This window comes from Mercenaria mercenaria, chromosome 10 (genome assembly GCF_021730395.1).
Source record: "Mercenaria mercenaria strain notata chromosome 10, MADL_Memer_1, whole genome shotgun sequence".
Classification (NCBI taxonomy): Eukaryota; Metazoa; Mollusca; class Bivalvia; order Venerida; family Veneridae; genus Mercenaria; species Mercenaria mercenaria.
Genome location: NC_069370.1, coordinates 4,416,331 through 4,444,087, shown reverse-complemented (window position 1 = coordinate 4,444,087; position 27,757 = coordinate 4,416,331). Strand labels below are relative to the sequence as shown.

Below are 27,757 nucleotides of genomic sequence, written 5' to 3'. Positions count from 1 at the left end.
AAAGAAAAAATAAGTTTCAAATCTATATGCCTTTTAGAAATAGCTGTATGTACTTGCACGCAAAACTTTAACCAGAATTTTCTAAGTCCAAAAGGGGGCATAATTTGGCCAAAATGAAAGTCTGAGTTATGGGACTTGCTGCTATCAACTAGTTTTATAACCCCGAAGACACATGTGAAGTTTCAAATCAATATCTGCATTAGTTTTGGAGATAGTAACTTGCATGTAAAACTTTAACCAAGATTTTTTAAGTCCAAAAGGGGCCATAATTTGCTCAAAATACATGTCAGAGTTATGGGACTTGACCCAGAGAGGTTGGTAATTGACCTAGAAAAAGAAAAAATAAGTTTCAAAGCTATATGCCTTTAATTGATGGCTGTATGTACTTGCATGCAGAAACTTAACCAAGGTGTGACGCCGACGCCAGGGTGAGTAGAATAGCTAGACTTATAATTCTTCGAATAGTCGAGCTAAAAATTAAGTTATTTAATTTTTGCCAGACTACTTAAAAGCCTGCTTAAGGTTATGTAATATATTGCATTTAAAACTGTTTCAAACAAGCCTTTTGCAGGGAAATGAGACAATGTTATTTAGTGATCAGACAGCTCCAGTTAACATTTACCAAAAGCAGGGGTCCACCAAATTTACTTGGTTACAAACACTGGCTGAAAAACTATCGGTTAACCAAGACATTTTAAATAGTTGAAACTCTACATTTCGAACTCGCTTATCGCAAAATTCTTGTTATCTGGAAAATATTTTCAAGTCCTATCCTGAAAACACATACACAAATATAACTTAAAGTCGAAATTTGGTTATATCAAATTGAAATGCTTGATCCCTTGCAATTTGAGATACCGAGTTTCAACTGTACATATAGTTACCAGGCAAGTTGATGGCTGATACTGTAAAGAGAACTTTCAGCACTGGTACAGATACTAAATTTCATTGGCAGCTAGTGAGTACAGTAAAAACTGTTAACCCATGAGATCATGCTGGACACAATTGATTCTGCCTTTGTGACCAGTGTAAATCAAGATCAGCCTGCACATCTGTGCAGTCTGATCAAGATCTGCACTCTTCGCCATTCAGTCAATATCTTTTTGGTAAGCATCCCTTTAAACAGTTAATGATACTGTCCAAATTGAAAAATGGGCAAGTTCATTATAAAAATTTAGCAGGGTAAGGATTAAAAATATATAAATATCATACTCCTTTTGAAGATTTGAAACGGGGAATTATATAGTTACACTAAATGAGAGTTGAGGAAGTCAATATCGAATGAAACTACTCTTACTGTCCAACAGACCTGAACTGTATGTATTTATGACAACAGACTTGCATGCAGGTGTCAACACTTGTCTGTAAATGCTCGACATAAGCCAGTTTGCAAGAAAAGAGTTATAACTTGTAAATCCCTGATCAGGGTGTAGAATTCTTCACACTAGGAAGTCAATCAGCTGACTCAAGGAAGGTTGGTGGTCCTGCCAAGATGACACCCCATGCCACAAGCAATGCCAATTGGGGCACCTTAGGTCTTCCTCCACCAGCAAAGCTGGAATAGTTGCCATGTGACCTAAATTTTGTTGGGTCTCTCTAAACCAAAGAACAAATTAGAAATGATACTTGTGGCAATGCCTGTAGTTTCTCAGATGGGTCATTTAGGCCAAGTTGGACTTCCTGTTTCTTTAAAAGGTAAACAACTGGATACTTTCCAGGGTTGTATTTGCTTTCAGTTTAGAAAAACTACCATACTTGCAACAACTATGTTTATATGTAACCATGGCACTGTATGCTGTACACTATCCAGACTGTGGACTAACTTATTTTTTTGTTGGGTTTATCGTTGCACTGACAATTATTGGTCATATTGCAACTTTCCAGCTTTGATGGTAGAGGAAGACCCCAAGTGCCCCTCCATGCATCATTTCATCATGAGCAGGCACCTGGGTAGAACCACGACCTTCCGTAAGCCAGCTGGATGGCTTCCTCACATGATGAATTCAACTGAGTGAGGCTCAAACTCACAGAGGGGCAGGTGATTCAAAGTCAGTGACCTTATACACCATGTTTAAATGTAACCATGGTACTGTATACTGTATACTTTCCGGACTAGGGACAAAGATAACTACTTTACAATGCTACTATAAAAAGAGAAAATATATATCTTTAATACATTATTTATTGACTATAAAGTAGAAAAAGGATTTCATTATAAATAGTTAAATAAATTTGCATCAGAAATCACACATGACATAAAGCTACAATAATGATACATGTATGATTTATATTTTCTTATTCTTGTATTCAACACAGCATGAAACAATCATGAAAAACGATTTATTTGTTCACTTAATTCACAACCATCACCATTGTTACTGTCTCACAGTATTTATTTGATCAGGAGGAGTAAGATATGTCTCTAAGCATGTAATATATATATATAGGCAGAGAGAATTTATATGAACCAATCACCATCACAATATACCAGAGCACCTAGCAATACAAACAAGCATGCATATTTCACAAGTCTACTAACCCAATAAGATTAGTTTCAATGCTGCTTTATTTACACACCTAGATTGTACCATTCATGCTTACTGGTTCAACATTTGCATATATACTCAAATCTGTGTTATCATGTCTCACAAATCTGCAGTAACATTTAAATCATACATTTATATAGTGCCCTTTCAATGAGGAACACATTAAAAGGCCAATTACATATCAGGAGACCAAAGTCATCCTCCATCAGCACAGCTTTGTCTGACCAGAAAGACAGCGAGAGAGAAAGTCTCCAGAACAGAAAGAAATCTTTTAGATGCCAGTGTGTCTGGCTAACTTAACCAATAGTCTTGTTCTGCCTGGTGTGTAGGACGGATACATGTGAAGCTGTCTTTCCTGGAAAGAACTAGAACTGGCCTCTTAGTTAGGAGGGAGACATTATTTCAAAACTTTTCAATGCCTGAATTCTGATTGACAGTCAATATCTTAGCACTTACAATGATAATAAAATATACTTTATATAACTGTTTGAAAGAGGTTTTAATACAAGCTTTTAGCTTACTCCTCAATCCTATCACATCAATATATGTTTGTATGAAATGCATATTTGGAAAATAAATATTGTTTAAACCAACTGTTTGTTTGTATGTCAGAAATTAAAACATCAGAATGTTACTACAGAAGTTAGAAACTATCCATTCAAAATCTTACTGCAATAATGGCCCAAGGGCCAATGTGAAACTAGGTGTGCCATTGTGACAAAAACTCACTCCCCAGCCATTTGTTGACCTTTTTTTATATACACTGCTGTATGACCTTCAAGTTGGAATGTGATTAAGTCGCCCCTGAACTCACAAAGCGGATGTTTTTAACCCCTTTTAACTTGTGAATATTTCATCTTACTCAACACTTTCACACTTTTATCTTCTTTCTGATCTTCATTTTTGAAGCCTTCCTGTCACTGCTTTTAAACCAACTTTTATCTGGTTGTGACGCGCAGCCCGGCTATTATACCCGTGAGGGGAGTCCAGCCGTATATAAAGATAGATAGTTTCAACAGAGATGAGAAGTATGCCAATCACATTTTATTTGCATGTGTCAATATCACTAAAGCAAGTTAAATGGTATTTGTGTAATTTTAAGACAAATTTGCAACTATTTATAATAAGATAAATTATAATAATATTTTACTATGGTTAAGGTTTGCCTCCTGATCAAAATGGTACACATAGTGCAGTAATGGCTTTAGCCCTCGAGCAATTTTGAAACAAGGTGTGCCAAAATGATGCAAAGACAACACCAGACAATGAAAGACCTTTCATTATATACAACGTTATTATGATGTAGCCATTCCATCAGGGACTAACAAGTTTTTGTCATACTAGAAAATTGTCAAATGGTACCTGTGTAATTTTAACATCAATTTGTTTCTATTTATAGTAACATATATAAAAACCCAATTATTACACGAGGTTGTAATATATATGTGATAGACCTCAACCTTATATGGTAAGGTTGATATAAACACTGCTATCCAATGCTTAATTGAATATTACGCACACACAAATATTAAGGTAATGGACCAACAATAAAGCTCGCCAATTTCAGTGCGATTACATAATCTTATGTAATTTGGCATTCTTTGGACATTTATGTACCTCAAAGAGCATACAGCATTCGACTACCAAAATCACAAACAGAGAAAATATAATTTGCTGATTGTCAATACCAGTCCACTACCTTAAACAAACACAAAAATATTATAAACTAGTACTATAAAATCATTAATATTCACGAGGAACTAACTTTCGTTGGATTTATTGTTGCATCAATCTATACAATCAAATCGCAATGAACAAGTAAAATTCCCATTTATTTTATCTTTGGAAGTCAACAAATTCATATCCCCATGAAATAGCCCTTTTTTCTAAAACAAATAAATTAAAGGTACATAACAGAAATTAATTCAACAAAAAATTTCAGGAATGCTTCAATTTTCTTCAGAAATACAGTAACACAAATAAAATAACAATTGTAAATGCTATATGTATATGTAAATGTCAAGTTCACATAGATACTTTTAGATTTGAGAACACAAATCAATTCAAATTTTTCTTGGACCTAATAGGTGGTTACACAATTGAATAATTAACATTATACTTGGAGCACCTTCTAAACTTAACTACTAAAGTTTACATATATGTTAACGAGTTTTTCATCATGTGACTGCAAAAAGTCATCACTGATAAATGGGTGCACTGTACTAAAAGATTACAATATATGAGTACTACATTTGTTCCAGTACTAGTTCAAAGAATACTTGACTTTAACGATACACGTAAGATTCACAGCATTTTCAATAAACAATATGTTAAATGAAACAAATCTGAAATAAAAATATTTGGTGTTTGTTCTTTTAAAGTCACAAAAGAGGCCTTGTTTTGCCTATGTTACATATTGCAGATATTTTATTTCCCAGCATGCAACACTAAGTCAAACTTATTTCCAATCATGCATCAGTATTTCACACTTATTTCCCATCATGCATCAGTATATCACAATTATTTCCCATCATGCAGCAGTAGATCACAATTTGCTGACCAGCACATTTTTCATCTGTTCCGCAGTATGGTCCGCTTGCTCTGGTTCCCCTACCATCAGGTTCTTGCAGCCAAAGATATTCTGTGGGTCCACATACTCCTTGATGGCCCGCATTGCTCCTAGACCAACATCACCAATGGTTTTCCTCAACCATCTTTTACGAAGTTTACCCACTGAAAGTAAAGGTTGTGTGTGGTGTGATATATGGAAATTGTATAATATTGTTTACAATATTTACTTCATTAAACTTTAAAAATAACTGGCACTGTTGTATGATGTAACTTCATGTTCAACTTAACAACTGAATTGCCTGATTTCATACACAATTGCCATTGCAAGAAACACATACACACTGAGATATAACCTTTTACAATCTAGTATTAACCCTTACCCTGCTGAATTTCTATAATGAACTTGTCCATCTTTCAATTTGGACAGTACCATTAACTGTTAAAAGGGGTGCTTATCAAAAAGATACTGACTGAATGGCGAAGAGTGCAGATCATGATCTACACTGGTCGCAAAGGCAGAATCAATTGTGTCCAGCATGATAAGGGTTAAGAAAATAAAACCCTTGAGGTATTTCTGTTCCAGCATCACCATTAAATAAGGAAATTTTTCAAATCTACAACTCATACTATTCAACTTGAATGTGTGTACATTACTGTGGTGTGATATGTAACTTAACTTCTGCAAGTTGGGAATTTGTTTCATATTTTATAAATATCCCAGATAAAATGTTTGTATTTATTCTGCAAAGAATATAAGAAGCATTTTGCTTTTGTTTTTTGCTGTGTTTAGAGTCACATCAACGCACTTTAGGTCACCACCGACCTTCCGTAAGTCAGCTGGATGGCTTCCTCACATGAAGAATTCCACACCCCAAGTGAGGCTCGAACCCACATTGGCGAGGGGCAAGTGATTTCAAGTCAGGGAACTTAACCACTCAGCAAAGGAGGCCCTCTGTTATGGTGGAAGATGACCCTAGGTGCCCCTTCTGGCATTATCTCAAGTACAAGTGGGCATCTTGTAGGACCATCCATCTTCTGTAAGCCAGCTGGTTGTTTCTTCACACAAAAGGAATTCAACGGTCCAAGCAAGGTTTCAAAGTCAAAGTGGTGAGGAGCGATTCAATGTAACTGACCCTAACAACTGGGTCTGGAGGTCCCCTATTAGGCAAGTTTAGTAAAATCATTCAAGAATTAAAGTAAGTACAATATACCTCCATGATGATGAGAAATACTTCCACCATTTGCCAGGATTTCATCTCGAGCACATGCCTGCAGAAATAGTCCTCAATGTAACAATATTATTCAAATACAACCAAATTTCAGTAACATTTAAACCATATATGTTTGATTCACCTATTCTTTAACAAGGCTTTTGAAAATTCCATCAATATGAAACAGAACACTGAGTAGTATCAGTATTAGAAAATATAAATAAGAATATCAATAGTGTATTTTCTATAGTAAAATTAAGCCATTCTGAGCAATACCATTATGAAACAAGAGGACCATGATGGTCCTGAATCGCTCACCTCTTCCCACATGACCCAGTTTTGAGTATGACGTCGTTTTTTCTATTATTTGACATAGTGACCTAGTTTTTGAGCTCATGTGACCCAGTTTTGAATTTGACCTAGATATTATCAAGATAAAAATTCTGACCAATTTTCATGAAGATCCATTGAAAAATATGGTCTCTACAGAGGTCACAAGGTTTTTCTATTATTTGACCTATTGACCTAGTTTTCGAAAGTACATGACCCTGTTTTGAATTTTATCTAGATATCATCAAGGTGAACATTCTCACTAATTTTCATGAAGATCTCATGAAATATATGGCCTCTAAAGAGGTCAGAAGGTTTTTCTATTTTTATACCTACAGGCCTAGTTTTTGACCGCATGTGACCCAGTTTCAAAACTGACCTAGATATCATCAAGGTGAACATTTAGATTAATTTTCATGAAGATCCATTGAAAAATATGGCCTCTAGAGAGATCAAAAGATTTTAATAATTTTAGACCTACTGACCTAGTTTTTGACCCAGTTTCAAACTTGACCTAGATATCATCAAGATGAACATTTAGACCAACTTTCATACAGATCCCTTGAAAAGTATGGCCTCTAGAGACGTCACAAGGTTTTTTTATTATTTGACCTACTGACCTAGTTTTTTTAAGGCATGTGACCCAGTTTCAAACCTGACCTAGATATCATCAAGGTGAACATTCTGACCATTTTTTATGGAGATCTCATGAAAAATATGGCCTCAAGAGAGGTCACAAGGTTTTTCTACTTTTAGACCTACTGGCCTAGTTTTTGACCGCACATGACCATGTTTCGAACTTGACCTAGATATCATCAAGATGAACATTCAGACCAATTTTCATACAGATCCCATGAAAAATATGGCCTTTAGAGAGGTCACAAGGTTTTTCTATTATTTGACCTACTGACCTAGTTTTTGAGGGCACTTGACCCACTTTTGAACTTGACCTAGATATCATCAAGATGAACATTCAGACTAACTTTCATACAGATCCCATGAAAAATATGGCCTCTAGAGAGGTCACAAGGTTTTTCTATTATTTGACCTACTGACCTAGTTTTTGATGGCACGTGACCCACTTAGGAACTTGACCTAGATATCATCAAGATGAACATTCTGACTAATTTTCATGAAGATCTCATGAAATATATGGCCTCTAGAGAGGTCACAAGGTTTTTCTATTTTTAGACCTACTGACCTAGTTTTTGACCGCACGTGACCCAGTTTCGAACTTCACCTAGATATCATCCAGATGAACTTTCAAACCAACTTTCATACAGATCCCATGAAAAATATGGCCTTTAGAGAGGTCACAAGGTTTTTTCTATTATTTGACCTACTGACCTAGTTTTTAAAGGCACGTGACCCAGTTTCAAACTTGACCTAGATATCATCAACATGAATGTTCTGACCAATTTTCATGAAGACCTTTTAAAATATATGGCCTCTAGAGAGGTCACAAGGTTTTTCTATTTTTAGACCTACTGACCTAGTTTTTGAAGGCACGAGACCCAGTTTCAAACTTGACCTAGATATCATCAAGTTGAACATTCTGACCAATTTTCATGAAGATCTTATGAAATATATGGCCTCTGGAGAGGTCACAAGGTTTTTCTATTTTTAGACCTACTGACCTAGTTTTTGAAGGCACGTGACCCAGTTACGAACTTGACCTAGATATCATCAAGATGAACATTCTGACCAACTTTCATAAAGATCCCAAGAAAAATGTGACCTCTAGAGTGGTCACAAGCAAAAGTTTACGGACGCACACACGGACGACAGACACCGCACGATCACAAAAGCTCACCTTGTCACTTTGTGACAGGTGAACTAAAAAATTCAATTTTGACTGTAATTGTCAATGGATCCATACAAAACCTGCACAACGTCTTAGTCAGCATAAAAACATAAAATTCTGAAATTTTCATGGGCCAACATCAAACCTCCACACCCTCCCTCCCCTATCCCCCACAAACCCCAGAAAATATTATGGATTTGGTGAATTAAACAGTAGTGTATAAGCATAATATGTACTAAATATTTATCATTAACTAGTGCCACATGGTTTTAATAATAATGAAAATAATTGTAAAATGCAACAAGAGGACCATGATGGTCCTGAATCGCTCACCTATCTCCACATGACCCAGTGTTCAACTGAGTATGACATCGTTATTTCTATTATTTGACATAGTGACCTAGTTTTTGAGCACATGTGACCTAGATATCATCAAGATAAAAAATTCTGACCAATTTTCATGAAGATCCATTGAAAAATATGGCCTCTAGAGAGGTCACAAGGTTTATCTATTATTTGACCTAATGACCTAGTTTTTGAAGGCACGTGACCCACTTTTAAACTTGACCTAGATATCATCAAGGTGAACATTCTCACCAATTTTCATGAAGATCTCGTGAAAAATATGGCCTCTAGAGAGGTCACAAGGTTTTTCTATTTTTCGACTACTGACCTAGTTTTTGACCGCACATGACCCAGTTACGAACCTGACCTAGATATCATCAAGCTGAACATTCTCACCAATTTTCATGAAGATCCATTGAGAAATATGGCCACTAGAGAGGTCACAAGGTTTTTTCTATTTTTAGACCTACTGACCTAGTTTTTGACCCCACGTGACCCAGTTTCGAATCTGACTTAGATATCATCAAGATGAACATTCTGACCAATATTCATGAAGATCTCATGAAAAATATGGCCTCTAGAGAGGTCACAAGGTTTTTCTATTTTTAGATCTACTGACCTAGTTTTCAACCCCACGTGACCCAGTTTCGAACCTGACCTAGATATCTTCAAGGTAAACATTCTGACCAATTTTCATGAACATCCATTGAAAAATATCGCCTCTAGAGAGGTCACAAGGTTTTCCTATTTTTAGACCTACTGACCTAGTTTTTGACCGCACATGACCCAGTTTCGAACTTGACCTAGATATCATCAAGGTGAACATTCTGACCAATTTTCATGAAGATCCATTGAGAAATATGGCCACTAGAGAGGTCACAAGGTTTTTCTATTTTTATATCTACTGACCTAGTTTTTGACCCCACATGACCCAGTTTCGAACTTGACCTAGATATCATCAAGGTGAACATTCTGACCAATATTCATGAAGATCTCATGAAAAATATGGCCTCTAGAGAGGTCACAAGGTTTTTCTATTTTTAGATCTACTGACCTAGTTTTTAACCCCACGTGACCCAGTTTCGAACTTGACCTTGATATCATCAAGATGAACATTCTGACCAATTTTCATGAAGATGCATTGAGAAATATGGCCTCTAGAGAGGTCACAAGGTTTTTCTATTTTTAGACCTAATGACCTAGTTTTTGACCCTACATGACCCAGTTTCGAACTTGACCTAGATATCATCAGGATAAATATTCTGACCAATTTTCATGAAGATGCATTAAGAAATATGGCCTCTAGAGAGGTCACAAGGTTTTTCTATTTTTAGATCTACTGACCTAGTTTTTAACCCCATGTGACCCACTTTCGAACTTGACCTAGATATCATCAAGATGAACATTCTGACCAATTTTCATGAAGATGCATTGAGAAATATGGCCTCTAGAGAGGTCACAAGGTTTTTCTATTTTTAGACCTAATGACCTAGTTTTTGACCCTACGTGACCCAGTTTCAAACTTGACCTAGATATCATCAAGATAAACATTCTGACCAATATTCATGAAAATCTCATGAAAAATATGGCCTCTAGAGAGGTCACAAGGTTTTTCTATTTTTAGACCTACTGACCTAGTTTTTGACCCTACGTGACCCAGTTTCCAACTTGACCTAGATATCATCAAGGTGAACATTCTGATAAATTTTCATGAAGATCTTGTGAAATATATGGCCTCTAGAGAGGTCACAAGGTTTCTCTATTTTTAGACCTACTGACCTAGTTTTTGATGGCACGTGACCCAGTTTCGAACTTGACCTAGATATCATCAAGATGAACATTCTGACCAACTTTCATAAAGATCCCATGAAAAATGTGACCTCTAGAGTGGTCACAAGCAAAAGTTTACGGACGCACGGACGGACACTGCGCGATCACAAAAGCTCACCTTGTCACTTTGTGACAGGTGAGCTAAAAATTCAGCTTCTTTTATTGAAATCTTTGAACTGCACTGTGTTGCCATTTGTCAGCTGTATGGAACATTTACCTCAATATCTTCATACATTTGTACTGGATTCTGTATGCCTCTGTAGTTAAACCCGAAGTAGAAATACACACATGCACCAGCATCATAGCACTGTGTTACCCTGGAAACAATAATATAGTATATAATGACAAACATGAAATTTGTTTGTACTTCATACTTTTCTATATGCAATATTAGATATAAAACATTCTATCATAAAACTCTTCTAGTTCTGACCAGTATCTATTGTTTGTACGTTAACTCATAAAACGTAGGCAGTGAGTAACGCAGATTCCCTAACTACAGCTGAATTTAACTGAATCTTGACAAACTGTTTAATCATATTACTGCACTAAATAAAACAAATACAGTACTTTGAAATTTTTTGCTTTTGTGGGTAAATGTTTGTTTTTGTTTGTTTTGTTTTTTCGGATTTTGTGGTCGCATTGATCCATGGAATTAAATCCTTACTAATGACAAACTGGAGAGAATTTTCCATTTTTTTCTTAATTTCATGTTTTTCACAAAACAAAATTTTTGGCCAAAACCTAAGTCATGACTTGCCTGCATGTGATATATGGAGGGAACTGTATTCCTCGTTCCTTACATTCTCTATGTAATCTATCTTTCACATTAGTACACAGGTCTAGACATCTGTAATAAAACATAAAATCAATACAATTTTAAGTAAGTCTTGATTGTTTTACAATTGTAAATTGTTGCACATGTAATTGAAACTTAACTAAACGATCTACCAAATAAATATAATTATTAAATTATGTTCGAAAGTAACTGACCCGTAAGAAATATGCAACAAGAGGACCATGATGGTCCTGAATCGCTCACCTATCCCCACATGACCCAGTGTTGAACTGAGTATGATGTCGTTATTTCTATTATTTGACACAGTGACCTAGTTTTTGAGCACATGTGACCTAGATATCATCAAAATAAAAAATTCTGATCAATTTTCATGAAGATCCATTGAAAAGTATGACCTCTAGAGAGGTCACAAGGTTTTTCTACTATTTAACCTAATGACCTAGTTTTTGAACGCACGTGACCCACTTTTTAACTTGACCTAGATATCATCAAGTTGAACATTCTCACCAAATTTCATGAAGATCTCCTGAAAAGTATGGCCTCTAGAGAGGTCACAAGGTTTTTCTATTTTTAGACCTTCTGACCTAGTTTTTGACAGCACATGACCCAGTTTCGAACTTGACCTAGATATCATCAAGCTGAACACTCTCACCAATTTTCATGAAGATCCATTGAGAAATATGGCCTCTAGAGAGGTCACAAGGTTTTTCTATTTTTAGACCTACTGACCTAGTTTATGAAGGCACGTGACCCACTTTTGAACTTGACCTCGATATCATCAAGATGAACATTCTCACCAGTTTTCATGAAGATTTCATGACAAATATGGCCTCTAGAGAAGTCACAAGGTTTTTCTATTTTTAGACCTACTGACCTAGTTTTTGACCGCACGTGACCCAGTTTCGAACTTGACCTAGAAACCATCAAGGTGAACATTGTGACCAATTTTCATAAAGATCCATTGAGAAATATGGCCTCTAGAGACGTCACAAGGTTTTTCTATTTTTAGACCTACTGACCTAGTTTTTGATCGCATGTGACCCAGTTTCAAACTTGACCTGGATATCATCAAGATGAACACTCTGACCAATTTTCATGAAGATCCATTGAGAAATATGGCATCTAGAGAGGTCACAAGGTTTTTCTATTTTTAGACCTACTGACCTAGTTTTTGACCCCACGTGACCCAGTTTCAAACTTGACCTAGATATCATCAAGGTGAACATTCTCACCAATTTTCATGAAGATCTCATGAAAAATATGGCCTCTAGAGAGGTCACAAGGTTTTTCTATTTTTAGACCTACTGACCTAGTTTTTGACCGCACGTGACCCAGTTTCGAACTTGACCTAGAATTTACCAAGATGAACATTCTGACCCATTTTCATAAAGATCCCATGAAAACTGTGACCTCTAGAGATGACACAAGGAAAAGTTTACAGACGGACGGACGGACGACGGACGCTGCGCGATCACAAAAGCTCACCTTGTCACTTCGTGACAGGTGAGCTAAAAACTCTATCAGGTGATAAATGCCAATCACACTCTTAACTTCAAATATAATATGTGAATAAGCAGGACATGTATGTTAAACCAACGGTAAAATAAGAGCTGTCGGAGCACAGCGACCGCTCGACTATTCAACAATCTTGTCACTAAAGGAAGTTAAATGAATGAATACAAAAGTCGAAAAAGGGGCATAATTTTATAAAGATACAAAATAGAGTTCTGGAACCTCTACAATGCATATCAAATCATCACAGTGAAAAAGTGTGTTTAGTTTCTATACATTTCCATTAGTAGGTACTGAGATACCAGATAACATACAAAAACCACACTGAGACTAGACACCAATGCATGGGTCAGTGCAATAGCTCTACCTATTCTCTGAACAGTTGAGGTAATGAGATACATGAAAGATAGTCTACCTATCCCAAGGCACTGATGTTTCAAATGATTCAGCTACAATATAATACTCAAATCCCAAGTCTCTGATATAAGCTATAGCAAAAGTCAACATGTAGCCTCTCTCTCCGTTCTCAGCTCCACCTGCCAAACCACTGAAAATATAGAAGATACAACTTCCTGAGTTCTAAATCAATTATAATCAACAGAAATAATGTGTTCAAATTAAATTAAGAGAAGTAACTGTAATCAGAACAGTAATGAAGACAAAAGGTAATTGGAGTGAAAGCCATGAAGATTTGATAACAAGAGGGATAGTAAACATTGAAATAATGATACTGGTGAAAGTACACAAAAACTTATTATAACAGGAGTGTTGTTATATTTTCTGGTCCTTAGGCATCAGAGTCCATTCAACATTTATAGATAACAGAGTTCCCCTTAGCAATGCTGGTGGGGTGGGGAGGGGGGGGGGGGGGGGGCATGAGGGGTGTTGCACATTTCATTGCCTCTGATGAACAGATTCAATCAAACAGAGCCAGGCCTGCTACTATTTCTTTCTGGTTCCTTTCTATGCTTCCAAAGGATCTTTTTACAGATTATATTATTGTATAAATGATTTCTTGTCTTAAATATTTCAATGATAAACAATCTGTATGACATACTCACCCAAACTGTGCTGCTATTTCATACACCCTTTTCTCTTGAGCATCAACATCCTGTCAAAATAGCCAAAATACTTTAAGCAAAACACTTTTTTGTGGGATGGTGGGAGAAGAGGGTTAATTTCACACAAACACAATTATGTCAAATTGTGACCTGCCAGCTTTCATGATGGAAAAAAACCCAGGTGCCCCTCCCTGCATTACATTTCAACATGGGCGGGCACACGGGTAGAACCGCCTACACTCTGTAACCAAGCTGAATGGCTTTCTAATATGAAGAATTCTATGCCCTTAAGAGAGGTTTGAACCATCATCAGTGAAGGGCAAGTGACTTGAAGTCAGTGACCTTAACCACTCCGCAATGAAGTTCCTGCAAAAGAGACTGACATCAAGAAGAATTTAAGCCTTTAATCAAATAACAATTTTGTTTATCTGAATATTGAGATGCTGAAAATGGAAAGTGGAAAACAGGAGTTGTAACAAATGAGTGAATGATGCCAAAGAGGACTGCCCATGCCTCTGGGTTAGGACCTGACTTCAGCTGGGCAGTGCAGCTACTAAATGCCTCCCTTAGGGAGCATAGTAACATTACTGCCCTTGGGAGCATAATAACCCTACTACATTCGCTAGCATAATAACGCTACTACACTAGACTATAAATATGACAACTAGTCTGAATGAACATGGTAGTATCTGACTAGTAGACTAATGTTAGTTTTTAACCCTGTATAAGTCTCTTACTAAAGTCTCAGAAATACAAATATCAAACAAACTGTTCCTAAAAAATAATCTATACAATGAGTATCAAAAGACTTGGCATTTATCTTTCAGAAAGAAACTGGGGCAAATTCATAGACCTAGTATGGAAACTTTTGGGTCAACTAGACAGCCAAGCAGAATAAAGCAAAGGCTGAAGCATTTTCTATATCATAATCAGCTGGGGTGATATGATTAAACATTATTTATACATTCTGCATGATAATCTTTATTTAAGTACATGTTAAAATAAGTACATGTTAAAATAAGTACATGTTAAAATATCTTAATTACCTTTTTAGCACCTTCAAAAAGTAGTGTAGCAACTGCAAGTTTGTTTACATCAAACCCTTTAATTCTGGTTATATAGAACTTCTTTAAACCGTCAATAAAGTTGGTGAACACAGACTTTGATTCAGGCTTCAATGCATGTCCTGTAAACATTTGAAAAAGAATCATAACAAGCAACAAGAGGGCCATGATGGCCCTATATCGCTCACCTGTTATCATTGCACTTGAGGACAAGAAGGTCCTCAGTAAAAATATTTAAGTCCAAAGGACAGGAACAACAAAGGGAAGAAATTTAACCAAAAAGAAAAAAAAATTCTTACAAGGTACAGATATGTCAAAATACACCTAAAAATTGGAGGTACCATTCATGTTGTACCACAGAAAAGTGGTCTCGGTTTTTCCCTATGGCCAATAATAAAAAAGTTACTAAAAATAAGCTATTTATAGAAACGTAAAAGGGAAGTAATTAAAAAAAAAATATTGTAAGTGAACAAAAGAAGGCTCTGCCAAATAAATCTGTTGACATAAATGAAATTTCATATCAGTATCTTCATTAGTTACGGAGATATACCCATTTTAATTTGAAATACAGGGAGGTAATTTGACATAAAATCAGTCCATAGTTATCTACCCTGACTGTCTCAGTCCAACTAATGACAATAATGAAATTTCAAATAAGTCCTATAAGTACTTACTGATATAAATCCATTTTGATTACAATCAGGGGAGGTAATCAGATATAAAATAACTCTGGAACCTATGATTGGATCTGATTTGTCATGGAATCTAAGATTTATTGTTGTTGAAGATATTTTGGAAGTTTGTATCAAATAAAACCATAAATGAAGTCTCTATACGGCTGCAAAAGCCAAAATAGCCAATTTTGGACCTTTAAGGGCCATAACTCTGGAACCCATGAACGAATTTGGCCACTTCAAGAAAGGAACTAAGACCTTGTGGTGATACAAGTTGTGTGCAAGTTTGGTTAAAATCAAATCATAAATGAAGCTGCTATTGTGCAGTCAAGGTCAAAATAGCTAATTTTGGCCCTTTCAGGGGCCATAACTCTGGAACCCATTATGGGATCTAGCCGGTTCAAGAAAGGAACTGAGATCTTATGGTGACACAAGTTTTGTGCAAGTCTGATTAAATTCAAATCATAAATGAAGCTGCTATTGTGCAGACAAGGTCAAAATAGCTAATTTTGGCCCTTTCAGGGGCCATAACTCTAGAACCCATAAAGGAATCTCGCCAGTTCAAAAAAGGAACCAAGATCTTATGGTGATACAAGTTGTGTGCAAGTTTGGTTAAAACAAGAGCTGTCCGTAAGACAGCCAAGCTCGACTATTTGAAATATTGTCACAGAAGCAGGAAATTATTACCCAAAATGTTAAATATCAAAAGAGTTTTAAGTTCCGAAACGGGACATAATTTGACCAAAATGCATAACAGAGTTATGGGACTTGATGCTATCAACTAGTTTCATAACCCCGAAGAAACATGTTAAGTTTCAATTCCATATCTGCATTAGTTTTGGAGATAGAAACTTGCATGTAAAACTTTAACCAGAATTTTCTAAGTCCAAACGGGGGCATAATTTGCTCAAAATACATGTTAAGAGTTATGGAACTTGACCCAGTGAGGTTGGTAACTGACCTAGAAAAAGAATAAATAAGTTTCAAATCTATATGCCTTTTAGTAATAGCTGTTTGTACTTGCACGCAAAACTTTAACCAGAATTTTCTGTGCACGCAAAACTTTAACCAGAATTTTCTAAGTCCAAAAGGGGGCATAATTTGGCTAAAATACAAGTCAGTGTTATGGGACTTGATTCTATCAACTAGTTTTATAACCCCGAAGACACATGTGAAGTTTCAATTTAATATCTGCATTAGTTTTGGAGATAGTAACTTGCATGTAAAACTTTAACCAGGATTTTCTAAGTCCAAAAGGGTCATAATTTGGCTAAAATACATGTCAGAGTTATAGGACTTGACCCAGTGAGGTAGGTAATTGATCTAGAAAAAGAAAAAATAAGTTTCAAATCTATATGCCTTTTAGTAATAGCTGTATGTACTTGCACGCAAAACTTTAACCAGAATTTTCTAAGTCCAAAAGGGGGCATAATTTGGCTAAAATACATGTCAGAGTTATGGGACTTGATTCTATCAACTAGTTTTATAACCCCGAAGACACATGTGAAGTTTCAATTTAATATCTGCATTAGTTTTGGAGATAGTAACTTGCATGTAAAACTTTAACCAGGATTTTCTAAGTCCAAAAGGGGGCATAATTTGGCAAAAATACATGTCAGAGTTATAGGACTTGACCCAGTGAGGTAGGTAATTGATCTAGAAAAAGAAAAAATAAGTTTCAAATCTATATGCCTTTTAGTAATAGCTGTTTGTACTTGCATGCAAAACTTTAACCAGAATTTTCTAAGTCCAAAAGGGGGCATAATTTGGCTAAAATACATGTCAGAGTTATGGGACTTGATTCTATCAACTAGTTTTATAACCCTGAAGACACATGTGAAATTTCAATTTAATATCTGCATTAGTTTTGGAGATAGTAACTTGCATGTAAAACTTTAACCAGGATTTTCTAAGTCCTAAAGGGGGCATAATTTGGCTAAAATACATGTCAGAGTTATAGGACTTGACCCAGTGAGGTAGGTAATTGATCTAGAAAAAGAAAAAATAAGTTTCAAATCTATATGCCTTTTAGTAATAGCTGTATGTACTTGCACGCAAAACTTAAACCAAAATTTTCTAAGTCCAAAAGGGGGCATAACTTGGCTAAAATGAAGGTCAGAGTTATGGGACTTGATTCTAGCAACTAGTTTCATAACCCCGAAGACACATGTGAAGTTTCAATTTAATATCTGCATAAGTTTTGGAGATAGTAACTTGCATGTAAAACTTTAACCAGGATTTTCTAAGTCCAAAAGGGGGCATAATTTGCTCAAAATACATGTTAGAGTTATGGAACTTGACCCAGTGAGGTTGGTAATTGACCTAGAAAAAGAATAAATAAGTTTCAAAGCTATATGCCTTTAAATGATAGCTGTATGTACTTGCATGCAAAAACTTAACCAAGGTGTGACGCCGACGCCGACGCCAGGGTGAGTAGAATAGCTAGACTATTCTTCGAATAGTCGAGCTAACAAAATCATAAAGGAAGCTGCTATTGTGCAGACAAGGTCAAAATATCTAACTCTGGCCCTTTCAGGGGCCATAACTCTGGAACCCATAATGGAATCTGGCCAGTTCAAGAAAGGAACCAAGATCTTATGGTGATACAAGTTGTGTTCAAGTTTGGTTAAAATCAAATTATAAATAAAGCTACTATTGTGCAGACAAGGTCAAAATAGCTAATTTTGGCCCTTTCAGGGGCCATAACTCTGAAACCCATAATGGGATCTGGCCAGTTCAAGAAAGGAACCGAGATCTTATGGTGATACAAGTTGTGTGCAAGTTCGGTTAAAATAAAATCATAAATGAAACCACTATCGTGCAGACAAGAAATTGTTGACGCACGGACGCACAGACGACGGACGAAGGGTGATCACAAAAGCTCACCATGTCACTATGTGACAGGTGAGCTAAAAATAGAATGAACTTCCGCAGCAATCATGTATTTATCATGTCATTTCAACTTGCAGAAATAGAATGATTACATGCTGCTATATTTCTATAAAAGGTATATTAGGTCCAAATTCAATTTTAAAATACAAACATCATTTTATTGGAATTATGTAAATATAAAATTAACATGTTTGTGCATAAAAACTGTTCTGCGTGTTAGGTTTAACATGGGCAACATCTAATACATGTACGTCTAAGCACTGTATAAATATTTACCAGTACTACCAATTAAAGTACTGGAAGTTCTTTTCAACAAGTTTATTTAGACAAGTTAAATTCATTTGATGAGGATTTCGTGCATTTGAACTTAGTATTTAAAAAGAACACCACCTTGCTGGTGCAGACACTCATCTCTTGTCTCTGTATAATATCTTCTAAGTACAAAAGGGGCCATAATTCTTGCAAAAGGCAATGTAGAGTTACGGTACTTGTTGTGCAGAGTCAGCTTTTAATAGCGAATAATTGCTCTAAGTTTTTAAAAAGCAATAGCTTTGAACGGAACGTTAAGGAGAAAAGCTGACCCAAACGAAAACCTTAACCAAGAAATCTGATATTTCTAAGTCCAAAAGGGGCCATAATTCTTGCAAAAAGCATGATGGAGTTACGTTTCTTGCTGTACAGAGTCAGCTATTGATGGTGAACAAGTGTTGCAAGTTTTAAAGCAATAGCTTTGATAGTTTAGTAGAAAAGCTGACCTAAACACAAAACTTAACCAGGCAACGCCAACGCCAACACTGACGCCGATCAAGTGATGACAATAACTTTTTTTTTTTCAAAAAATCAAATGAGCTAAAAAGGAACTATTTTAGCGGAAGACACACATTGGCTATCTTTAGATTATTGGTTTCAAGAGCATCATGTTAGAGAAATGAAATTTAATCCAATGAACAAGTAAAATTCCCATTATTTTAATGTTCAAAAATGGAAATCCACGAATTCATATCCCCACGAAATTGCCGTTTTGACCAAAACCACAAAGTTTCATGCCCACGAAATTAAATGATTTTACAGTATACGCAAGTACTTACCAAACTGGAATTGTTCATTGTCCATCAATCTTATAGAAGCTGGTGCACATTTCTGAAAGGATGAAAAACTTAATAATGATTCATAAAAAACATTGAGAATTTTCTCTTAGGCTTTAGGCATGGGTTAAAGCTATTTAGTTTGGAGGCATTTGGTTCCATTCATAGTAAGATGCTGGTCTGGGGAGCAGTGACATAGAAAAATTCACTGGCATACATTTGTTCACAATAAAGTGGAATCTAAGAACCAAACAATTGTTATATAATTGCACAGACTCTTGGATGGATAACTCACTGCAAAATTCCAACATTACTGAAGGCCATATTAAGATCCTGTGACATTTCTGACACAAAAGTATAGCATGAAAAGATCTATGACTCACTTGTTTAGCTATTTCTCTGAGACAGGCTACGCCATTTTCGAAGTTAGGGAACACAATAGAGCCATATCTCTTACACTCTGGGACAGGACGTATCTTCATAGTGACCTCTGTCACTACACCCAACGTACCTACAATATTTACATTCTATAACAATTGCCACGTCTATAAATTATGTGTAAGTGAAATGTAAGAAAAAAATCTGCAATTATCAGTTACATAATTTAAGGAAGTCTGTGTGACTAAACAATCTCTCAATCATTTTTTGTAAATGTCTCCATTCATCAGTTAGCTTTTTGTGATTAGTTTATTTACATCTCTTTATGAAGTTTAGTATCTGTACAGAAGATCGCATATTTTCATGTCTTTAAACTTTTGTTTCAGGATTTTGCAGTCAGCAATCTCACCAACACTGGTAGAACTTAGCACAGAATACTTTGACATTTGATACTAACCCTCCGATCCTAGAATAAAATGGTGTATGTCAGGTCCACAGGACATTCTTGGGACCTGGCAGGATTTTTCTAATGTACCTTTTGGTGTCACACATTTTACATGAACAACCTGATAAAAACAGTATCATATTACTACAAACAAAAAGGAAAGTTTCCCATGAGGAGACAAATATAATACCTGTTTGAACTGAATGCTCAAAGAAAATTAGATTTTACATTTTGCTATGTACCTAATGTTTACTCTGTGAAATCTAGTTTCCATTTAATATTGAAACAATATAATAACTTCTATATTTTTGTCAAATCATCAAAAAAAAAAAAATTTATAACTAGAAACTAATTATGAAATCAAAAGTCCAAATTGTGTACACATTTGTGAGATACAGTTGGGTACTTACAAGATCCTCAATATTGCCGTAGATATTTTTCTTCATCCCTGAAGCTCGAGTTGCTACCCAGCCGCCCAGGGAGCTAAACTCCATGGAGTCAGGCTCATGTCCAGTACAGTAACCCTTCTTGCCAAGCTAAAACAAACATTAATAAAGACATTAAATTAAGAAATATCCAAGATGTGTTTTGATAAATAGGGGATATATTACATAAGTGTCTGTCGAGCATTTTATCAATTTTATTCAACAAGTTTAATAAATTTGATGTGGAAAGACACAAATGTTATATTCTTTTTATCACAGGTTAGCTTTACCTACTGAAACATCAAAATTTCTTCTTTCTTTACCAAATAGGTCTACTATACTTGAAATGTCATTAAACGTAAAAGCTCTACTACACTTCTAGCATAATACCAAAATTATGTAATGGCTTTATTCCACTCCAATGATGTCAGACATGTGGTTAAACAAGTAATGATCTATTTAACCTATTACAATGCTTTATACTGATTCATTTACTCTGTTACAATGCTTTATACTGATCTATTTGACCTAAAACAATGCTCACCAATCTTTCCAGGTCCTGTCCAATGATACCAGCCTCTATATGAGCAACTAGGTTCTTCTCATCTACCCAAAGAATTCTGTTCTGAAAGAAAAAATTAGAATTTCTACACATGTATCTTCCCAGCTTAGGCAGAAATGAGATAATAAGGCAAAGTGATGTAAAAAACTAGAATAATGGAAATAAATTCCGTGTTCATGACAATCTGTGAAATTGTTTAATTTCGTGGGCATGAACTTTTGTGTTTTGGGCCAAAGAGGTTATTTTGATGAAATATGAGTTGTGGATTTCAAATTAAGGAGATAAAATGAGTGGGAACTTTACATGTTCACTGGGATTAAATATCGTGGATTGACTCAACTACAAAATCCACCAAAATTAGTCACCCGTGGATATTAATGATTTTACAGTATCATTTGATCTTCATTCTGCGACATGAAATCTGTAAATCTTAACTGTCACCAACATGGACATCAACAATCAAGTAAATAATAATACAAGCATAAAATCAAACAATACCATGGCAGACATACAAACAAATAAATTGTAACTCACCATCTGTGACATATCTAATGACACTATCATTCTAGTTTCTTCAGTTGGACACATTAACGCTTCAGACACACTTGTTCCTCCTACAAGCAGAAAGCTGGCATTTAAACCTATTTCTGTTATAGCAAGACAGAAACATTTCAATTTCTATATATCCTTACCAGCATTTAATCAGGTCTGACAAGAAATGATCCAGGATATTTTCTGAAAAATGAAAAAAACAAAACAAAACAAGAGGGCCATGATGGCCCTATATCGCTCACCTGTTATCATTGGTCCTCAGAAAAAATATCTAAGTCCACAAAGGACAGGAACAACAAAGAGAAGAAATTTAACCAAAAAGAAAAAAAATTCTTACAAGGTACAGATATGTCAAAATACACCTAAAATTGGAGGTACCATCCATGTTGTACCACAGAAAAGTGGTCTCGGTTTTTCCCTACAGCCAATAATAAAAAAGTTACTAAAAATAAGCTATTTATAGTAACGTAAAAGGGAAGTAATTAAAAAACAATTATTGTAAGTGAACAAAAGCAGGATCTGCCAAATAAATCTTTTGACATAAATGAAATTTCAGATCAGTATCTTCATTAGTTACGGAGATATACCCATTTTAATTTGAAATAAAGGGAGGTAATTTGACATAAAATCAGTCCATAGTTATCTACCCTGATTGGCTCAGTCCAACTGATGACAATAATGAAATTTCAAATAAGTCCTATAAGTACTTACTGATATAAATCCATTTTGATTACAATCAGGGGAGGTAATCAGATATAAAATAACTCTGGAACCTACGATTGGATCTGATTTGTCATGGAATCCAAGATTTATTGTTGTTGAAGATATTTTGGAAGTTTGTATCAAATAAAACCATAAATGAAGTATCTATATGGCTGCAAAAGCCAAAATAGCCAATTTTGGACCTTTAAGGGGCCATAACTCTGGAACCCATGATGGAATCTGGCCAGTTCAAGAAAGGGAAAAGCAAGATCTTGTGGTAGTACAAGTTGTGTGCAAGTTTGGTTAAAATCAAATCATAAATGAAGCTGCTATTGTGCAGACAAGGTCAAAATAGCTAATTTTGGCCCTTTCAGGGGCCATAACTCTGGAACCCATTAAGGGATCTGGCCGGTTTAAAAAAGGAACCGAGATCTTATGGTGACACAAGTTTTGTGCAAGTTTGATTAAATTCAAATCATAAATGAAGCTGCTATTGTGCAGACAAGGTCAAAATAGCTAATTCTGGCCCTTTCAGGGGCCATCACTCTGGAACCCATAATGGAATTTCCCAGTTGAAGAAAGGAACCAAGATCTTATGGTGATCAAGTTGTGTGCAAGTTCTGGTTAAAATAAAATCATAAATGAAGCTGCTATTGTGCAGACAAGGTCAAAATAGCTAATTTTGGCCCTTTCAGGGCCATAACTCTGGAACCCATAATGGAATCTGGCCAGTTCAGAAAGGAACAAGATCTTATGGTGATACAAGTTGTGTGCAAGTTTGGTAAAAATCAAATCATAAATAAAGCTGCTATTGTGCAGACAAGGTCAAAATAGCTAATTTTGGCCCTTTCAGGGGCCATAACTCTGGAACCCATAATGGATCTGGCCAGTTCAAGAAAGGAACCGTGATCTTATGGTGATACAAGTTGTGTGCAAGTTTGGTTACAAATAAAATCATAAATGAAACCTTATCGTGCAGTAATCGAAATTGTTGAACGGAGCGCACGACAGGACGGACTCATTATTTGACGGTGCTAAAAAAAAAAAAAGAGGGCCATGATGGCCCTATATCGCTCACCTGTTATCATTGGATCGACAGGGTGAAAAATATCTAGTCCAAGACAGGAACAACAAAGGGAAAAATTTAACAAAAGAAAAACAAATTCTTACAAGTACAGATATGTCAAACACCTAAAATTGAGGTACCATCCATGTTGTACCAAGAAAAGTGGTCTCGGTTTTCCTACAGCAATAATAAAAAAGTTACTAAAAATAACTATTATAGTAACGTAAAGGCAAGTAATTAAAAAAACTTATTGTAAGTAACAAAAGAGGATCTGCAAATAAATCTGTTGACATAAATGAAATTTCAGATCAGTATCTTCATTAGTTACGGAGATTACCCATTTAATTTGAAATAAAGGGAGGTAATTTGACATAAAATCGTCCATAGTTATCTACCTATTGCTCAGTCAACTAATGACAAAATGAAATTTCAAATAAGTCCTATAGTACTTACTATATAAATCCATTTTGTTACATCAGGGAGGATAAAAATACTTGGCTCGATGACTATGTAGGAATCCAAGATATTGTAAATATTTTAGATTGCATTCAATGAAGTCAAGGCCAACGACCATCTGGACCTGATTGCATCTGGCCAGTGGAAGATCCAAGGAAGCAAGATCTTGTGGTAGATACAAGTTGTGTGCAAGTTTGGTTAAAATCAAATCATAAATGAAGCTTCTATTGTGCAGACAAGGTCCAAAATAGCCTAATTTGGCCCTTTCAGGGGCCATAACTCTGGAACCCATTAGGGATCTGGCCGGTTCAAGAAAGGAACCGAGATCTTATGGTGACACAAGTTTTGTGCAAGTTTGGTTAAAATCAAATCATAAATGAAGCTGCTATTGTCAGACAAGGTCAAAATAGCTAATTTGGCCCTTTCAGGGGCCATAACTCTGGAACCCATAAGGATTCTCGTCAGTTGAAGAAAAGGACCGAGATCTTATGGTGACACAAGTTTTGTGCAAGTTTGGTTAAAATAAAATCATAAATGAAGCTGCTATTGTGCAGACAAGGTCAAAATAGCTAATTCTGGCCCTTTCAGGGGCCATAACTCTGGAACCCATAATGGAATCTGGCCAGTTCAAGAAAGGAACCAAGATCTTATGGTGATACAAGTTGTGTGCAAGTTTGGTAAAAATCAAATCATAAATAAAGCTGCTATTGTGCAGACAAGGTCAAAATAGCTAATTTTGGCCCTTTCAGGGGCCATAACTCTGGAACCCATAATGGGATCTGGCCAGTTCAAGAAAGGAACCGGATCTTATGGTGATACAAGTTGTGTGCAAGTTTGGTTAAAATAAATCATAAATGAACATATCGTGCAGAAAGAAATTGTTAACGGACGGACGGACGACGGCGACGGACGAAGGGTGATCCAAAAGCTCACTTGTCCTATGTGACAGGTGAGCTAAAAAATCAAGAGGGCCATGATGCCCTATATCGCTCACCTGTTATCATTGCACTTCAGACAAGAAGGTCCTCAGAAAAATATCTAAGTCCAAAGCACAGAAACAAAGGGAAGAAATAACCAAAAAGAAAAAATTCTTACAAGGTACAGATATGTCAAATACACCTAAATTGGAGGTACCATCTGTTGTACCAAAAAGTGGTCTCGGTTTTTCCTACAGCCAATAATAAAAAAGTTACTAAAACAACTATTTATAGTAACGTAAAAGGAAGTAATAAAAAACTATTGTAAGTAACAAAAGAAGGATCTGCCAAAAAATCTGTGACATAAATGAAATTTCGATCAGTATCTTCATAGTTACGGAGATATACCATTAATTTGAAATAAGGGAGGTAATTTGACATAAAATCAGTCCATAGTTATCTACCCTCATTGGCTCAGTCAACTAATGACAAATGAAATTCAATAAGTCCTATAAGTACTTACTATAAATCCATTTTGATACATCAGGGAGGTAATCAGTATAAATAACTCTGGAACCTACGATTGGATCTGATTTGTCATGGAATCCAAGATTTATTGTTGTTGAAGATATTTTGGAAGTTTGTATCAAATAAAACCATAAATGAAGTTCTATATGGCTGCAAAAGCCAAAATAGCCAATTTTGGACCTTAAGGGGCCATAACTCTGGAACCCATGATGAATCTGGCCAGTTCAAGAAGGAAGCAAGATCTGTGGTGGTAATCAAGTTGTGTGCAAGTTTGGTTAAAATCAAATCATAAATGAAGCTTCTATTGTGCAGACAAGGTCAAAATAGCTAATTTTGGCCCTTTCAGGGGCCATAACTCTGGAACCCATTACGGGATCTGGCCGGTTCAAAAAGGAACCGAGATCTTATGGTGACACAAGTTTTGTGCAAGTTTGATAAAATTCAAATCATAAATGAAGCTGCTATTGTACAGACAAGGTAAAAAAAGCTAATTCTGGCCCTTTCAGGGGCCATACTCTGGAACCCATAACGGATTCTCGCAGTTGAAGAAAGGACCAGATCTTATGGTGATCAAGTTTTGTGCAAGTTGGTTGAAAATAAAATCATAAATGAAGCTGCTATTGTGCAGACAAGGTCAAAATAGCTAATTTGGCCCTTTCAGGGGCCATAACTCTGGAACCCATATTGGAATCTGGCCAGTTCAGAAAGGAACAAGATCTTATGGTGATACAAGTTGTGTGCAGTTTGGTAAAAATCAAATCATAAATAAACTGCTATTGTGCAGACAGGTCAAAATAGCTAATTTTGGCCCTTTCAGGGGCCATAACTCTGGAACCCATAATGGATCTGGCCAGTTCAAGAAAGGAACCGTGATCTTATGGTGATACAAGTTGTGTGCAAGTTTGGTTAAAATAAAATCATAAATGAAACCATTATCGTGCAGACAAGAAATTGTTGATGGACGGACGGCACGCACGCACGGACGCACGGACACGACGGACGACGGACAAAGGGTGATCACAAAAGCTCACCTTGTCACTATGTGACAGGTGAGCTAAAAAAACAAGAGGGCCATGATGGCCCTATATCGCTCACCTGTTATCATTGCACTTCAGGACAAGAAGGTCCTCAGAAAAAATATCTAAGTCCAAAGCACAGGAACAACAAAGGGAAGAAATTAAACCAAAAAGAAAAAAAATTCTTACAAGGTACAGATATGTCAAAATACACCTAAAAATTGGAGGTACCATCCATGTTGTACCACAGAAAAGTGGTCTCGGTTTTTCCCTACAGCCAATAATAAAAAAGTTACTAAAAACAAACTATTTATAGTAACGTAAAAGGAAAGTAATTAAAAAAACTGATTGTAAGTTAACAAAAGAAGGATCTACCAAATAAATCTGTTGACATAAATGAAATTTCAGATCAGTATCTTCATTAGTTACGGAGATATACCCATTTTAATTTGAAATAAAGGGAGGTAATTTGACATAAAATCAGTCCATAGTTATCTACCCTCATTGGCTCAGTCAAACTAATGACAAAAATGAAATTTCAAATAAGTCCTATAAGTACTTACTGATATAAATCCATTTTGATTACAATCAGGGGAGGTAATCAGATATAAAATAACTCTGGAACCTACGAATGAATCTGATTTGTCATGGAATCCATGATTTATTGTTGTTGAAGATATTTTAGAAATTTGTATCAAATAAAACCGTAAATGAAGTCTCTATATGGCTGCAAAAGCCAAAATAGCCAATTTTGGACCTTTAAGGGGCCATAACTCTGGAACCCATGAAGGAATCTGGCCAGTTCAAGAAAGGAATCAAGATCTTGTGGTGATACAAGTTTTGTGCAAGTTTGGTTAAAATCAAATCATAAATGAAGCTGCTATTGTGCAGACAAGGTCAAAATAATTAATTTTGGCCCTTTCAGGGGCCATAACTCTGGAATCCATTATGGGATCTGGCCGGTTCAAGAAAGGAACCAAGATCTT

At 35.8% G+C, this 27,757-nt stretch overlaps 1 protein-coding gene across 1 annotated transcript in view; it reads right to left on the bottom strand.

Annotated features, from left to right (window-relative positions):
- Window positions 1-2,164: 2,164 nt before the first annotated feature.
- Window positions 2,165-27,757, bottom strand: part of LOC123559872 (alkyldihydroxyacetonephosphate synthase, peroxisomal-like) — a 37,651-nt gene continuing 12,058 nt past the window's right edge. Inside the window, exons 7-19 of the mRNA XM_045351989.2 lie at window positions 22,069-22,148; window positions 21,517-21,597; window positions 20,958-21,083; window positions 20,560-20,668; window positions 20,108-20,235; window positions 19,728-19,779; window positions 15,056-15,195; window positions 14,010-14,059; window positions 13,364-13,495; window positions 11,398-11,487; window positions 10,855-10,954; window positions 6,329-6,386; window positions 2,165-5,279 (exon numbers count right to left, since the gene is read on the bottom strand). Of these exons, the coding sequence (XP_045207924.1) occupies window positions 5,092-5,279; window positions 6,329-6,386; window positions 10,855-10,954; window positions 11,398-11,487; window positions 13,364-13,495; window positions 14,010-14,059; window positions 15,056-15,195; window positions 19,728-19,779; window positions 20,108-20,235; window positions 20,560-20,668; window positions 20,958-21,083; window positions 21,517-21,597; window positions 22,069-22,148 (1,334 nt within the window). The 3' untranslated portion in view covers window positions 2,165-5,091. The remainder of the gene's footprint in view (window positions 5,280-6,328; window positions 6,387-10,854; window positions 10,955-11,397; window positions 11,488-13,363; window positions 13,496-14,009; window positions 14,060-15,055; window positions 15,196-19,727; window positions 19,780-20,107; window positions 20,236-20,559; window positions 20,669-20,957; window positions 21,084-21,516; window positions 21,598-22,068; window positions 22,149-27,757) is intronic.